The sequence below is a fragment of the Gallinula chloropus genome, assembly GCF_964237585.1.
Source record: "Gallinula chloropus genome assembly, chromosome: 14".
NCBI classification, from domain to species: Eukaryota; Metazoa; Chordata; class Aves; order Gruiformes; family Rallidae; genus Gallinula; species Gallinula chloropus.
In genome coordinates this window covers 2355312-2370420 of record NC_140099.1, presented here as the reverse complement: position 1 = coordinate 2370420, position 15109 = coordinate 2355312, and the positions used below count along the sequence as shown (strand labels likewise).

General features: G+C 39.5%; 1 protein-coding gene across 2 annotated transcripts in view; it reads right to left on the bottom strand.

The window, feature by feature from the left end:
* The window catches only part of ARID4A (AT-rich interaction domain 4A), a 44389-nt gene that overhangs the window by 8731 nt on the left and 20549 nt on the right, over positions 1–15109 (bottom strand). For both annotated transcript variants that reach the window (XM_084270632.1, XM_084270631.1), the window contains exons 11-15: positions 14199–14365; positions 5808–5880; positions 3192–3286; positions 2942–3039; positions 1254–1482 (exon numbers count right to left, since the gene is read on the bottom strand). In XM_084270632.1, coding sequence (XP_084126758.1) covers positions 1254–1482; positions 2942–3039; positions 3192–3286; positions 5808–5880; positions 14199–14365 — 662 coding nt within the window. The remainder of the gene's footprint in view (positions 1–1253; positions 1483–2941; positions 3040–3191; positions 3287–5807; positions 5881–14198; positions 14366–15109) is intronic.

Genomic DNA, 15109 nt, shown 5'->3' with positions numbered 1-15109 from the left:
TGCAACTGGTAACTTGGGGGATCTGGTAACTTAAGGGATCTAGTACAGATACAGGGTCATTGCTTTGTAATCAGAACATTTAAAAGACATAATGAATGCAAGATTTAATTATCTGGAGGCCATCCAAAGATGACAGTAATGAAGGCAAAATTCACAGTAGTTTAACGGTAAGTACTGTGGAACAATAATTAATTCATAAATAGCTGGTGACTGGATTAATAGAGTAGTATCAAATAACATTTAAATATTAACAAGTTAACAGAGACAGACAATGATAAAAAAAATAGACAAAAAAATCCTTCCATTGCTTTATCCTGTCATACCAGGAATGTGATTGAGGCTGAAACAGCTTGAAAAAGACACTTGTAGTTGGATAGAAATATCATATGTAATACAAATCTAAACTGATGTTTACACTATGTCTTTTCATCTGTTACCTCAAAGGCCACATTCTTGCTTGAAAAGCTGGTTTGCAAGAAGTACTTTAACAGAACTACCTTTTAATTGAACAGAACCCTTGCAACAAGAACAACTTAAGAAGCAGCGATTCCTTGTCCTTCAGTAATCGTGTCACAGGGCACTAACCCAGTCAGAGTCAAACACCTTAGAAGTATTCTTGTGTTGTCCATCAGGTTCAATACCCAATAGGTCACTGGTCTTATGCATGTAACCACTCATACAACCCTTCCCACCCCCTACAGCATTCAAAGGCAGAGAAAACCTAAGTGTTCTTCCCTCTACTGTCTACAAAATAAAAAACTGCATTTTTTTTAAAAAAAGAAGAGATATTGTGATAAAAAGCAAGTCAGAGAAATGGGTCTTCCTTTGATTCTTTAAAACTGTAGCAGCCCCTTGATATTCCTGCTTCTTGCCAGAAAGCTCCAGATCCCAGGTGCCAGTGGAAATCCTCGCCCACACCCAAGACTGTCCTGCTGAGCTTCACTGTCGATACACAGCGCTCAGCAATTCTCAAGCCACCCCTGAATCGAAACATCTGACACCCAGCGCAGCCTAAGAGAACTCCATGAATGGTTTACAATATAAAGAAACAATCAGAACTGATTCTATTCACAGGTAAAACATAATTAACAGTTACCACCACCTCTGCCTTCACAGAACCCTGTCCTACACTTGTACAAGTACAGCAATTCAAATGTACACTCACTCCACATGGGAAAACTCATTATGTAAAGTGTTCACTACACAAAGGGGTTTTGTTAAGTACTAAATAGAAATCAGCTCAAAGCACTTACCCTTGGGGATTTTAATTCCATTTCTTCTTTCTCACTTTCACTGCTGGAATAATTTTCTTCTGCTTCTTTTTTAACTTCTGTTGGGGGCATTTTTTGTTCCTCTTTTGCACTTTCCTCCATTGGATCTACGTGTTTCTGTGTGTCTTCTACCACTTTTGGTTCATTATGATGGATGGTCCTAAACTGAATGTTTGCAGAACGGCAGTACTCTTCAAAACCATAAAGATACCTGTTGGATACACAGATACAAAAGTTTTATTTAGATTTCATGGTTTATTTTCTCTTTATTGGAAGTCCATAAAACCTGTTTTCTTTCTCAGAGCAAAGCAAACCAAGATCAAGTAGCTGAAGAATAAAAAGCCAGAGAAGATTTTAAAATGAAGCAATTGTGCACACATGTCAAATGGTGAGAAAGACTACACGCAGGTGCTTCCCACAAATTTAGCTTCATCCCCATCCAATTAAGAATTTATGACAGTAATTGTCTCTTAAGCTACATCACTGAATCACCTAAGAGCACGAACACTGTCCTGCAAATGCATGATGGCTGCTAATGTCAGCCCAGTAACGGAACATGGATGGGTAAGACCTCACCACATGGTAACAAATTGCCAGGCACCAGGTTGTTCTCTGGTAACTGCCTGTGTGCACATCTAACCCAGTCACAGGTGACAGAAAGATGAACCAATTTATTTGTTGAAGAATAAATATGCTAATTACAACATACCATCATGTGTCCATACAACACAATTATTTCCACTGTAACAGCAACCTAGTACTTATTTACCATTTACTCTTCTTTTTAATGATAAATACTCTTCTCTAAAATACAGACCTTAAATATGTGCCCAGTTCAAATTCCACTGGAGACAGTCTGAATATTTTCATCTTCATCAACATTGAGTTGAATCATTCAACACCCCAATTCAACCAGCCAAATTTCCTTGGAACCTCATTCTTCCCTTCTACTCAAAAAGCCCAACTGTTTCTTGTCAAAGCTTCCAGGAGAATAAATAATACTTTTTATTTAGAAAGTGCACTTGAAAAGTGTAATTTTTAAAAGGTTTCCATTCCACAAATTAAAAACACTACTGAAAAGCAGGGGTCAGAATACAGGTTTATGCAATTTTCACTACAGCAGTGATTTTACTACTCAACATTGTCACATCCACCATAGCAATGTACATAGTTGTGCCCCTAAAGCCATTACTCCACAGATTCCCCCAAGGTGCTATTTAAACACACCACCTGAACTGTGTCTATCAGTGCTTTTTGGGAACTTAAATAGGTATAAATTTCTTGTCACTGCAGCATCTACAGACTCCCATGAGCATGTGAATGGCCAGAATCCATTCTTGTGATTCACCATAAGCTGCAAAGCTGGATTTGCCAAAGCTTTTAAAGTAAGTGTCATTGTTGTACACTGAAACAGCACCGTCACATACTGAAAACAAGTGCTTCTTGGTAAGAAAGTAAGTGGAATTCTAATGTATTAGACCAACAGGACCTTATGCAGCCATGAGAAATCCTCTCCTCCATTGTTTCAAGACTGGGCACTGGAAAATACTCAGAACTGGAAAATGTCAACTACTGTTTAACCAAGCTATCAAAAATTGCTGGAATATTGTACCTGCTACTGAAAAAAAAAAAAAAAGGAAAACTGTTTTCACCATTACAAGAGAACTTACTTTCTATAAGCAGTTTTCACATTGTAGGAAGCAGCTGAGTTCAAAATAGGAATGCCAAGGTCCATATAAATTTGCTTCCATACAGCACCGCTCTCAATCTTTGGGGAAAAAAGAAACAAAAAGAAACAAAATGGAACACAGGAAGTTTTCAGAACCCAGAACATTAAGGAATGATATCTAACACACCCACAAGCCACCACCTTTAAGACCAAATAGACATTATTTAGTTCAGGAAACATCCAACACTTACGTTGTCACAGCCACCCTGCTGATACACCAGTCTAAAAAGTTTGAAGAGGTTAAGGTCCTTGTAGCCCAGAACAGGTGGTTTATTGATAGGAGTACCTAGATAACACAGAATAAAGAAGTTCTCACAAAGAACAGCAAACTGCTCCTTCCATTCCTTTAGCACACATTCCATTACTGGCATCTTTCTACATTTTAAAATCTGTATTTAATAGTACAATGATATGTCACAAGTCAGTAGTTTCCAACCACCAATTAAGGCTTCACCCTCCTCTGAATGCATCACTTATTCCTGGGTGGTTTATCACCATACTGGCACCAGCCTCTTGGTAACTACAATTTCTCAACCTCCTTTCCAGGTCTGTGCAATAACCCCCATCCAACTGGCCCCATCCCACTGCTCCTCTCTTGAGTGGGGGGTCAGCCAGCACTGCAGGAGGGTACACAGAATGCCCAGTGAACGCTGGAATATAGCAACGTGTGAAGAGATTAACTCAAAGCACTGGTCTGAAAGCAGTGAGGCAGAAGCAGAAAGTCAGGATGTGAGAAAGACTGTCAGGCTGCAAGAAAGCATGAATATTTGGGACAGCTCTGGGAAAAAGAATGAACTCAAATCAGATGAGTGGCAATGATATAAAGAACAATAATTAATTGCAGGGAGAAATCAGAAGTGACTTGGGGCAAGCAGCCACATACAGACACTGTATTCCTCCCAGCAAGGAAGAATAGGAAACCTCTTTCCTGCTGCTTCTCATCTTCCTTCATCTTCATGCAATTATATTTGGAATCATTAAAATAATTTTATAGGACTTTGGGAATAGTCATAATTACACGAATCAAAACATGCACACTGAGAGATCAGAATGTAGAACAACTCTGCTGGGAACAGAAATCTTGCTGTAAGGACAGAGAAGGGAAAGGAAAAAAAATAGGCAAGCAGGGGGAAAGACCCAGTCCTGACAAAGTCCCATACACTGCTCGATGGACAGACTAGCCTAAAGAGTATTTTCTGAACTCAGTCTTCAAATTCAGTCCACAAATGCTTTCTTCTTTTGCTCCTGCAAGTCCCTGACACAATCCCTACTTGTTTTGTAGTCCAAGGGTGCTTAAGAAAGGGAGGAAGAAGGAAAATAGAAAAGGGAGAAGCATCAGGCTACTAGAGAAGAAAGAAAATTATGGATTAGTCCAGCAGCACAGGGATTCCCCATCCCCGACAAAGCATCTTAAAGACAGGATATTCTCCAGAAACAGTGGTGATACACAGGAGGTCTTAAAATTACTTTGGATGAACTCCAGTATACTTCATTTAAAACAGGAGTTCTAAAACTGTGGTAAGAACTGTTAATACTGAAGGACTTGGAAACGTTCTTTTACAAGGCTGTGGTCTAGAACACATCTTGCTAGTAGGGATACAGAGTCTCTCTTACAAAGGTGACTTGATTTCCATCCCCAATTTTAAAACCTCAGAGAAAAAAGGGGAAGAAAGGGGAAAATATTCAGACACTACATGTACTTTACATTTGACTCTCAGCTCTGGTTATTTCAAATTCAAGTACATGTTGTACTATATGATCCTGTAGAAGCATCATTCAAGTAACTTTTCTCAAGTAAAAAGAAAGGAAAAACAAAGAATAAAAAGGCAGTAGCTGCACATGTGATCTGCCTCCACCAATTTTATTCCAGAATTAACTGTATTCAAATCAAAATAGTGAGTTCACTAGTTGGTAAAACTTTTTAGTTTTAAAAGTTTTTTAGTTAGTAAAATGATTAAAACAAATTGAAAGGATAAGACTCTTTCCAGGCTTAAACATACTTTTTTTTAAAAAAAAAGATGGTGGTGGGGAGGGTGTGCAGCCAAAGAACAGGAAAGCTAAGCTTCCATTTTAGTGCCAGTCTCATCACAACTGCAAATGAGAGTGGCTTATGCAACAACAGTTCTCCCAAATCAGCGGGTATATCCTGTTCTCTATACACAGGGTACACACTTTCAAGTCTTATGCCAGGACTTGAGCTATTCTGATTTATTACAGTCTCACCTCTGTCTGTAAAGACAGACATTTAAAATAGGCTATTTTCTTGTTCTAGCTAGAGGACAAAGCAGAATCTCTCAAGTTGTCTCTTCAGGTGAGTATCACTGCTACATCTGCACAGGATTAAGACAGTTGTGCAAGGAGACTTGAAGATGGCACATCTCCCATTCTCTGCTGGTTGAGTTTCACCATCCACGAATAGCCTCCTCAGGTTCCAGCCTGAGATCAACAGCAGCAGAGCTCCCAGCCATGGCTGTCACAAGAAGAAATCAACCAAGAGCTTATTTATCAGGGACTGTTAACATAAAAAAAAAAAAAAAAAAAAGGTTTTGTGAAAGCAAAACAAAACCAAAACACCTCAGGGAGGGTTTAAATTTCTCTTGTGTGCTGTGCTTTCAAGTACTGGAAGCAGACCTGCCACATGTAAAAATGGGTGAAAGTGTTTTTTCCCTGCACCAGACTAGCTGTCATCCTTTCTCACTGACATGAGAATATGCTCACAATAACATCCATTGCATTAAAAAGAAAAATTTACAAGCCATTTAAAAAATGGACTCAAGATTAACAAGAAAAATAAAATTCAGCATTACCTCTGTCTTCCATAAACTTGTAAAGCTGTTGGAGGAAGTTGTCCCTCTCTTCAGGATCAAGCTCTTCCTCAGGCTGTGAAAACAAATGCAGTCATAATGAAAACAGAAAATATGCAAAGTAACGATGTATTTGTGCAAGAGCCTAACAGCAAGGACTAAACCCAAACCACTTCCAATTTGGCCCATGAAGCATGCAGAAACCAAAATGTCCTGGAGAGGCTGAAGTGTGTAGCTCAGGAGGAGAGAAAAGAAAATGCAGGTCAGGGAAGGCCTGACCATTGCAGAAAGAGATGAAAGCACCAATACACTTCACAGATCGTTCTCACTGAGAACAGGTCTGTTATTTACAAGACTGCAGCAGTCCATCAGAACCCTAGGGGTTTTTAGGCTTTTGGTGGGGTTTTGTTCCGTTTTGGGTTGTATTTTTTTTTTTTTTTTTTTGTTTAACTCCTCTTGAATACCCCAAGTATAGCTAAGGTTGCAGAACAATTCTTTACCCAACCATTCCTGGGTTTGATGCTCCAGACAGTATTCATTGTGTGATTTCGATGCTCCAGACAGTATTCATTGTGTGATTAAGCTCCAATGTTTGATTTCAGCTCATATTTGGAAACACTTTTTACAGTCACTTCCATAATTCCCTGAAGACATATTTCCAGAATTTATTATTACAAATTCCATAGCTTTATCTTTACAACTGAAATCCTCAGAGAGATAAACACTTATGAACTGCTTGGTAAGCAGTCCACAGTGTGAAATAAAGATTTTATTTTATTCAGGTGGAAACCATGAAAATAAAGTATGTTTATTGCAGAGGAGGGAAATAATTGTAGACATATCTACATATACTTCATGGAATTCTGAGATGTTAATAGAGATTGGGGGGGGAATAAAAATAATACATTCTTTTCCCTGCAATGCTCCACGCATGCCACTTTCTTCCTGCCAGCCTGGCAATCACAGGGGTTGCTGGTAAGGCAGTTTGCACAAGGAAGACTGCAGCTGCCTTAAAGGAAAGATGTACAGTATGTGTCAAAAAACCTTATCATTACATTATTAAAAATAACAAAAAAGTCCCAAGCAGTTCCAGAAGGAAACCAGAATAGCAATTTCAATTTCAGTTGTCTCTGCATTCTGTAAACTTTAAGCTTTGAGGCAGGAAGACAGGCACTGAAATGTGAATGTATATGATACTGCCTTGTTAACCAGAAAGCAATCTGCCCAGCATCAGAATGAATTTCAGCCCTGACTGCTTCAGTGACTGCCAAGCTTCAAAGCCCAACAGGGATCACCTACAATCAGGCAGAGACAGTATCTGTTTCTTATTTTCCTAGGGAAATAATTGGAGGAAATTAAATGAATTATCACAGTGTTGTACAGCATCAGGTACCATTTGCTCCTACTGCATATTAGAGGGATTGTATAAAGAGAAATGGTTATCTATAGAATTATGTTCTTCCAGGTTAAGAAATGAATTATTGCTATAGAAACCACAGCTTTTTCCTCTCCATCTAGACTGTGAATCAACTTCAAGATCGAGAAATTTCTACCATCTACTGTAATGTTTACTGATGAAAGGGAATACGACTCAAGCTGCAAACTAAATATATCTAAATAACGGTAAACATCCACAACTATTTCTGAATAGTTCAATTCAAACCATTTCTTTTATTTAGGCATAATGCCAAACCAAAACTGTAGGTCAGAACAGCAGAAATGTAGGTTAGAAATAGCACTCTTGCAGACAGAATGTTAACTGTTTCACTGACACAAAGTACTTTCAGCTGAAGCAAAGCAAAAAGGAAAGATTAAAAGCTGTTACATGCTTAATGGATGGAGGCAGAAATCATGACTCCAATATTCCTGAGACATCCTGAATCCTGGACCTACTTCTCTGTTGATGGTGTAGGAGCTAGGTTGCTACCTCTGGGCAGAAAGCCTGAGCCGTGCCTGGTACCAACACCATAGTACACACCAAATCCTTCTGAGAGGGACTTGATGGACCTAAATGACTGCCACAGCAAGGAATAAATCAGCTCTCTCAGATTCTTTTTCTCCTAATGGCCAGCACAGGAATAACCCTTCACAGATACCATCGCAACATTAAGATACACAACCTTAAAAGCTGCACCCAAAGAGAAGAAAACACCTGGGAAATGTTGATGCCACAACCTGCAGGCACCACCAGTGACTCACTGGAAAGCTAAAATTCCCAGCACCTCTTTTCAGCAGGGGTAATACTGTCACCCTCTCAAACTCACTTCCTTACAAACAGTTATGCCCATTTTACACTGGGCATAACTAAGTTCACAGGGACATTTCTTCAAAATCAGTTTTCCAAAGACAGTTCTGTCTGTCCATTTAACTTTTTCCTATGCAGATGTTGCAACAAGAGGGAAAGTGTAGTTAAAGGCCAAGTAAGAGGCAAAATTATACGAAACTTTTAAGTGGAAGGAGTTCAAAATTCACACCTTTCTGCTGTTCATCCATTACCTGTAAATAAATCCAACATGAGAAATTTTGTTTCAGGGCAAAAGGCAGAATATCATTATAAAAATCTCCAAGATCCCCTTTTTGCTTATCACTAAAATGTTGAAAATTTGGGGGGGAGATTTTTTCCCCTCTCCTTTCCAACTATCCAGTCACAGCAGTTAAAAACTGTAAAATAAAGAAATCAACACCTACCATAGGATCTCAGTATGAAGGAAATACTCCCTTCCCTTTCCAATAAGGCTAACACTAATAGTGTTCCAGTATTTTGGGAAATCATTTTGAGAATAATCACCAGCAAAGAGGCACAACAGAAAACCCACAGAAATTTGTAGAAAACTAGAAACTGGCTTCAAGCTGCTTTATTCACCAGGAGTTTTGCCTCTGTCTTTAGCATGATTTTAAACAAGAATATAGCTCTGTTATCCTGCCCCATCATCAAAGAAAGGTATTAGAAGTTACTGTGGTGCTAACCTGTAGAGCTGAGGGGGAACACAAAGGATAAATGGCTTATTTTACAAAACAAAGAATGAATCTCTATTTGCAAGCACATACACCATACACTCAATCAATACTGGGCTAAGGTACCAGGGACAGATCTATTATTAACAGATTGACAACACCATGAACTCTCCTGTGAAATAAATGCAAGCTAAGCAGAACAACAATGTGTACAGGATTTGGAGTGGAGAAGAGTATATGATCTAGACAAGCTGCTAGAGCTAAGAGTTAATGTGATTTTGTTGCTTCAGAGCACTTAAATGCCTTTTCAGCACTCACACATTTGCTTTCGGATGCTAAGTTTGAACACTAATTAAGGAAATGAAAAGAATTAAACTGATTGCAACAAGTTAACAGCTTTATGCCATGTGGAATTGAGAGTGGTCTTAAAATGTTAATTTCTACCAACAGGAACCAGGAATTGAACCATCCTCAACAATGACTCACTCTAGATCTGTGCCTCAGTTTGCAACTTCTCTGCTCCTCTTTGAGGAATACTCTGAGAATGCCTGTTAGCAAGAAACATCTTTATGAAGAACGTTTGTGCTTGTTATGATGTAAGCCATTCTTCACAGCAGTCAGGACTCCTACAATCCTACAGATGCATGCATGCATGCAAAGGATGATTAGCTATCAATGTACAGCTATTTTTTAAAGGCTATTCTGCATATTACACACCACAGCTGCTTCGGGGTTTTTATATGTAAATAAACCACTTGGCTTTCTGGATACCATGCTTCAATAACTCTGAAATTACTGTATTCCTGTATTTAATCTTTAGAGTCAGCTTTTTCACTGTTACCTTAAAATACACACAGGGTGCAACAGAAAAAAAAATAAGAATCAGGGAACATTGCTGTGGTCTCCCACAGTCACTTAGAGAAAAGCCTAGATGGGAAACAAGAACTGCTTTGAAGCAAAATGTAAATATTTTAATAGATGACTAGTGATTGTTTGTAGGAGTCTCAAGCCTCCAACAACAAATCAGGGATTTCATATACTCATCCATCCTTTATGAACTTAGTGCTAGTAACACATATGGTAACGACTTACCATGAGAACTGAAAGCCTTGCTTAACTGCAGAATAGGTACACTGGAAAATGCTTCTGGCATTTTCCCTGCTCAACAATATAAAGCAACAGTGGCTGATGTTTCTTGATGCTGTTGGTGATGCAAGAACCCTAAAAACTTTACATGGAAGATACATCCTTCAGGTGACTGTTAAAATGAAGACTAAGAGAAAATTCCTCTAAGCATACACCTGGAGGTGCTGCAACTCTTTCTTCACTGAGAGGTGTGGGGACCAGCTAGCTGGAATTGTTTCCTGAACATGGCTTTTTGTCATGTTCAATTAAGGCGTAAAAATGTGAAAGAAAAAGGAACTGCTATTGAAGTGACATAGATAAGTAGGAAGTCTCTCAAAGATGGTGTTATAACCAATTTTGCAGGTAAGAAAAATGCCTTTTTCCAGCTCTTGATATTATAAAAAGATACAATTTTGAAACTTGCAAAATTCAAAGTCCAAAGAACAAATGCCTTACTATCAACTCTGACCTTACGTGAGTGTATCTATTAGGAACACATACTGCAAATGCATTTCAAGCAACTGCATGTTAAAATCTTGATTCTCTTGGAATCCCAATGGTCTACAGGAGGACTGAGAGGCAAAACCCAATGTCACCTGCATGTTCATTCCCTTGTAAAATGGTGGGGGGTATTAACTATTTAACCCTGAGAAACAAATAGGTATTTTTTCCCTGAAAGAACAACTTCAGTACAAGCCAATACAGTAGCATATCTAATCTGACTTTTAATATCAGGTAATGTTGCTATTTCTATGTGGAGACACTGGAGTTCAGATTTTCCTTCTAGCTGCAGTGCATTCTTTGACTGCCAAGTGTACCCTCAAAATACAGTTTTCTTATTCTGACATGTTGAAACATGGCTGAGAACCAAAAGCAATATTCAGATTTTTGCCTGGATTCAAACCAATTCAGTGATTCTTTAGTATTTCATTTGATAAGGAATTTTTTTCCTCTGGTACCTCTGGATTTCCCCCCCCCCTCCACTTTTTGTGACTCAACCAATATCTCTGCTCTTTATTCACAATGTGAGGTTTGAATAGCAAAGTAAATCCTGAGCTGCTCCATATATTGCAATCATTCCCAAAAACCCAACAAATTTGAACACTCTGAGCAGCTCAATGTAACACAGTCCCTGTCAAAGCCAGTGACTAGCCATTTCCACACTGTCCTCTCCCACAGTCAACTCTGGATCACACAAATTGGTGACCATGGATGCAGAGGATCAGCATCTCACCACCACCATACTGGTCCCCACTCAGAGTCCAAAGGACAGTAAAGAACCACCGTGTGAAGCCTGGAAATCTTCTTGTACCAATTCTACTGTACTCCTAAGATGTCAGGAAAGGCAGCACAATTAGAAAGACAGTCTCTGTCAAAACAAAGTTACAGTCTTTAACCCAGCTACTGGAAAATGGTAGGATCCATTATCACCAGCTACAGTAGGTCTCTCTGCTCCATTATCATCATAAAAGATCCTACTTCAGAAAAATAGCATCCTTTCCATCCCCAGAATTAGACTCTTCTGACTGACTTTATGCTCTCATTAAGTAGGTCTGTGTCAATTTGATTGATTTAATGAAGGCCTATCACTGCTGATCAGCAGCTGGCCAGGCCTTGCCAGCAAAGCTGCTGTGCATTTCAGAAGGGGAGGGGGGGAGATAATTTTAAAAATCTCCCTGCCACCTCCAGTAATATAGCAATTTGCAGTTCTAAAACAAGAAGTCCACTGAGAATATTCGGGGAGAGGATGGACAGAAGCTATTTTTGACCTTGGTTATTAGAGGAGAGCCACTACAAAATGTAAATGCAAAATCCAAGTAATTCAACATCTGCAGTCAAATAAAGGCAAAAAAAATATCATTAACTTATCGATTCTCCCTGCAACTGGTATTACTGCCTTTCTAAGGGAAAATAAAAAAGCAATTATGATAAATTCCCTGAATGCTGTCTAATTGCAATATCTAGCAATTAAAATGCGAATACAAATTATAACAGTTGAATCAGGAATTTCTTAATGGGCCAGGATGACAGTTCTGCTCTGACAGAATCTAAAAGGATCAATATCTATCCTCTGCTACACAGCTTCAGCATGAAGAAGCTCACCTTATTTTTACATGCCTACTTGTCACTTGGAAATAATGGATTCTACAGCTTCTCCTACCAGCACATCCACCTGTCTGGAGTCTTTTGCTTCACGACTCTACATTTAGATTATTCTTTAAAAATAAACTCTATTTCTTTTACAGGAATGCCTTTAAAAAAAAAAAACAAACCAAGAAAAAAACCAAAAACCAACCCCACCAAGCTCCCCCCTCCCCCTTCTTTGTTTGAAACACACAGCACTTTTATGCAATAGCCATGAAAAAAAAGATATTAAAAATGAATACCAGAGAACTAGAACAGCAATCCTTGATTTTTACTGACAGATACTCTGCAATTTTAACCAGCATTAATACAAACAGACCAATACAGACTGCAACAGTTCACACCCTGCAAAATGTGGCCTATTCAGTCCTTTTCACTGCAAACAGAGGAAAAAAAAACCCCACCACACACCAGAGGATTTTACATTCTGCACGCATTTATCCTTACATTTCTCTAATCATACCATTATTCCCATACAGACATCTACTCCATTTTCCAGCACGCTGTTATCAAGGCATAAAATTAACCCCTAAAAATAGATTCTTATTGTCTTTCTTTTCTTTTTTTTTTTAAAAAAACTGGAAAGATCTACCCTGGCTGCATGCTCCACCAGACAGTTCCCCAGCTCAGAACCCCAAGTCAAACCCGCATTCTCAAGCACCACGTTAACGTTACGGATTAAAGCACAGAATCCTTACCTAGGAGCTGCATTCTTTCAAACGTAAAATGGTTTGACTTCCTTTCTATCTAATCTGCCCACTGCCTGGACATATTTCAGCCTGACTTTCCAAATATTTGCTCGCTCTCTGTCTCCCTGCACGACATCCGCAGTTATTCGGCATTACTTACATTCTCTTCCATATATATAAGAAGAAAATAAATATATATATATATATATATTTTTTAAAAAAATGGGGGAAAAAAAATCAGACATTACATGAAAGGCAAAGAAAAGAGACAGCCCATTTCAAAGCATCTGGCAAACCTCCCCCTGGCCGGCGGCCAAGCCTCCGCTCCAGCGCCCGCTTCTCTTCCCCCCCTCCCGCCACACACACACACACACACGCACACGCACACACCCCCGCGCATGCGCGCTGCCGGCCAACACTCGGTTGCCCGGGAAACGCTGTAGGCCGCCTCAGAGCGTGAACGGCCATTTCTGCGTTGGGGCTGACAAAACCGCACGCTGAGGGAAGCGAAAGGGAAACGGGGGTTTGGCATTCCTCAGAAGATAAAACTTCCCTGGATTTCCCCCCCCCCACCCGCTACGGAAAGAGTTTTTCCGAGGGGATTGTGAACAATCGCATGACGAGGAGAGACCCCCCCCCCCCCCCCCCCCCTCGCCTCCCCAACCAAGCAACATACCCTGCAGCAAACACCCCTCCCACCCCCCCCACCCCACCCATCAGGGTTAAAAACAGGTAGAAGAAATAAAAGGCAACTCTGTAAACATGGGTTTGATGACAAAGAAGAAACTGGCTAACTTCATTTCAGCCTTAAAACTGTTGATGGTGATGCATGTCATGGCATCTGTGGCTTCCTTGCTTCTATTTATGGAGTATTGTCCCTTCTCAAAAGAAAAACATAGTGCCATACATACTGGACTAAGTCCATCCACATCTTGGCATCTGATACTACAACTGCCAACCACTAACACTGGTGTTAAAAAAAAAACAAGTATTAGTTACAATGGTAACTCCAGTACTGTTACTCAATAGTCTCCTAAAAGGCACTGTGCATTAGCTCATACTTTCAGTTAGCAGTTAGCCCATTGCTTTTGCTTTAATAATTTGTCTTTTTTTTTTCAATATACTGTTCTCAAACAAGTTACTTTTACTATAAGCTATGTATAAAGTACAAAAGAAAAATACAAAGTCTTATTTAAGTTTGGGTTATTACTCGTAAACTCAGCAGCCATTTTTTGGTTACGTCTCCCCCTGACCCAGATTAACTCCATCGCTCATCTCTGCCTTGAATTCTTAATTTCTGAGATCTGTCTCCAGTTCCTGCACTGGATAACAGAAGCCCACCTGCCACTGTTCACCGATCCAAATAAAAGTAACTGGTAGCAAAGGGAAGAGAAACAGCTCTGAGAAGGCACCTGAGAGCGAAACTTCAGAAACTGCAGGACCTTCAGGCACATGAAGTATTTAAATTACTCAGACTTACCACTACTTCTTCAGTTTTCTCTTCTCTCTTTACTTCCTCTTCATCAGTTTCTGCAGCAGCTCCATCTTCTTCATCACTGCTAGAGGACTCCATAATTTCACTGATGTCCATTTTCCAGTTCCGAGGAACACCCTTTGTGTTGAGAAATGTGCTTGCCTCCTGTAGCCCTACAGAAGAAAGGGCCTTGCTTTTACCTCATCCAGGGTATTCATTCACAAACATTTTTAATTTCACCTTCTTGTCAATGACAACAGCAACTTAAACCAAAACCGGATTTAAGTAATATAATTTAAACACTTGACACTTTGAGACTCAAATTTTAACAACCAAGTATTGGCAACTCCAGGAGTTTAAGAGTTGAGAACATCCATCCCACACAGAGTATCCAGTAGTTTTCTAGGTGTAGGTGCCCATGAACACTACTAAGGTTTACACTTAGGTATGTGAACAGCACCAATGACAGGCACCTACACTTACCCACATATATTCTGCACAACTGTGAACTGTTTTCTTTCTCTGTGAAACATACTATAATAAAGCAATTTCAAAAAGCAAAGCCATCACAGTTAGATCGAGTACTTTGTTATTGTCAAAATATCTTCATGTCTTACAGCTTCATTTCAAGAACTTGCAAACATTTTGTTTAAGAGGGCTGCCTAAAGAGATGATACATTAATGTTTGGAACAAGAAAAATACATTCATGAGTAAGGGAGTGACAGAACAGGGACGTGTCACGTTTGTACAATGGGAATACTTCAAATTCTTTTCCTTGAAGAGGTGCTCCAAGGGGGAAAACAACAAAGCAGAACAAACCCAGATATATATACACATGCCCCCCTACCCCCCAGGCACCATAAAGGACTTTAATCAAGAGGAGTCAGAAGAACACCCAGAAGAGGGAGATACTGCA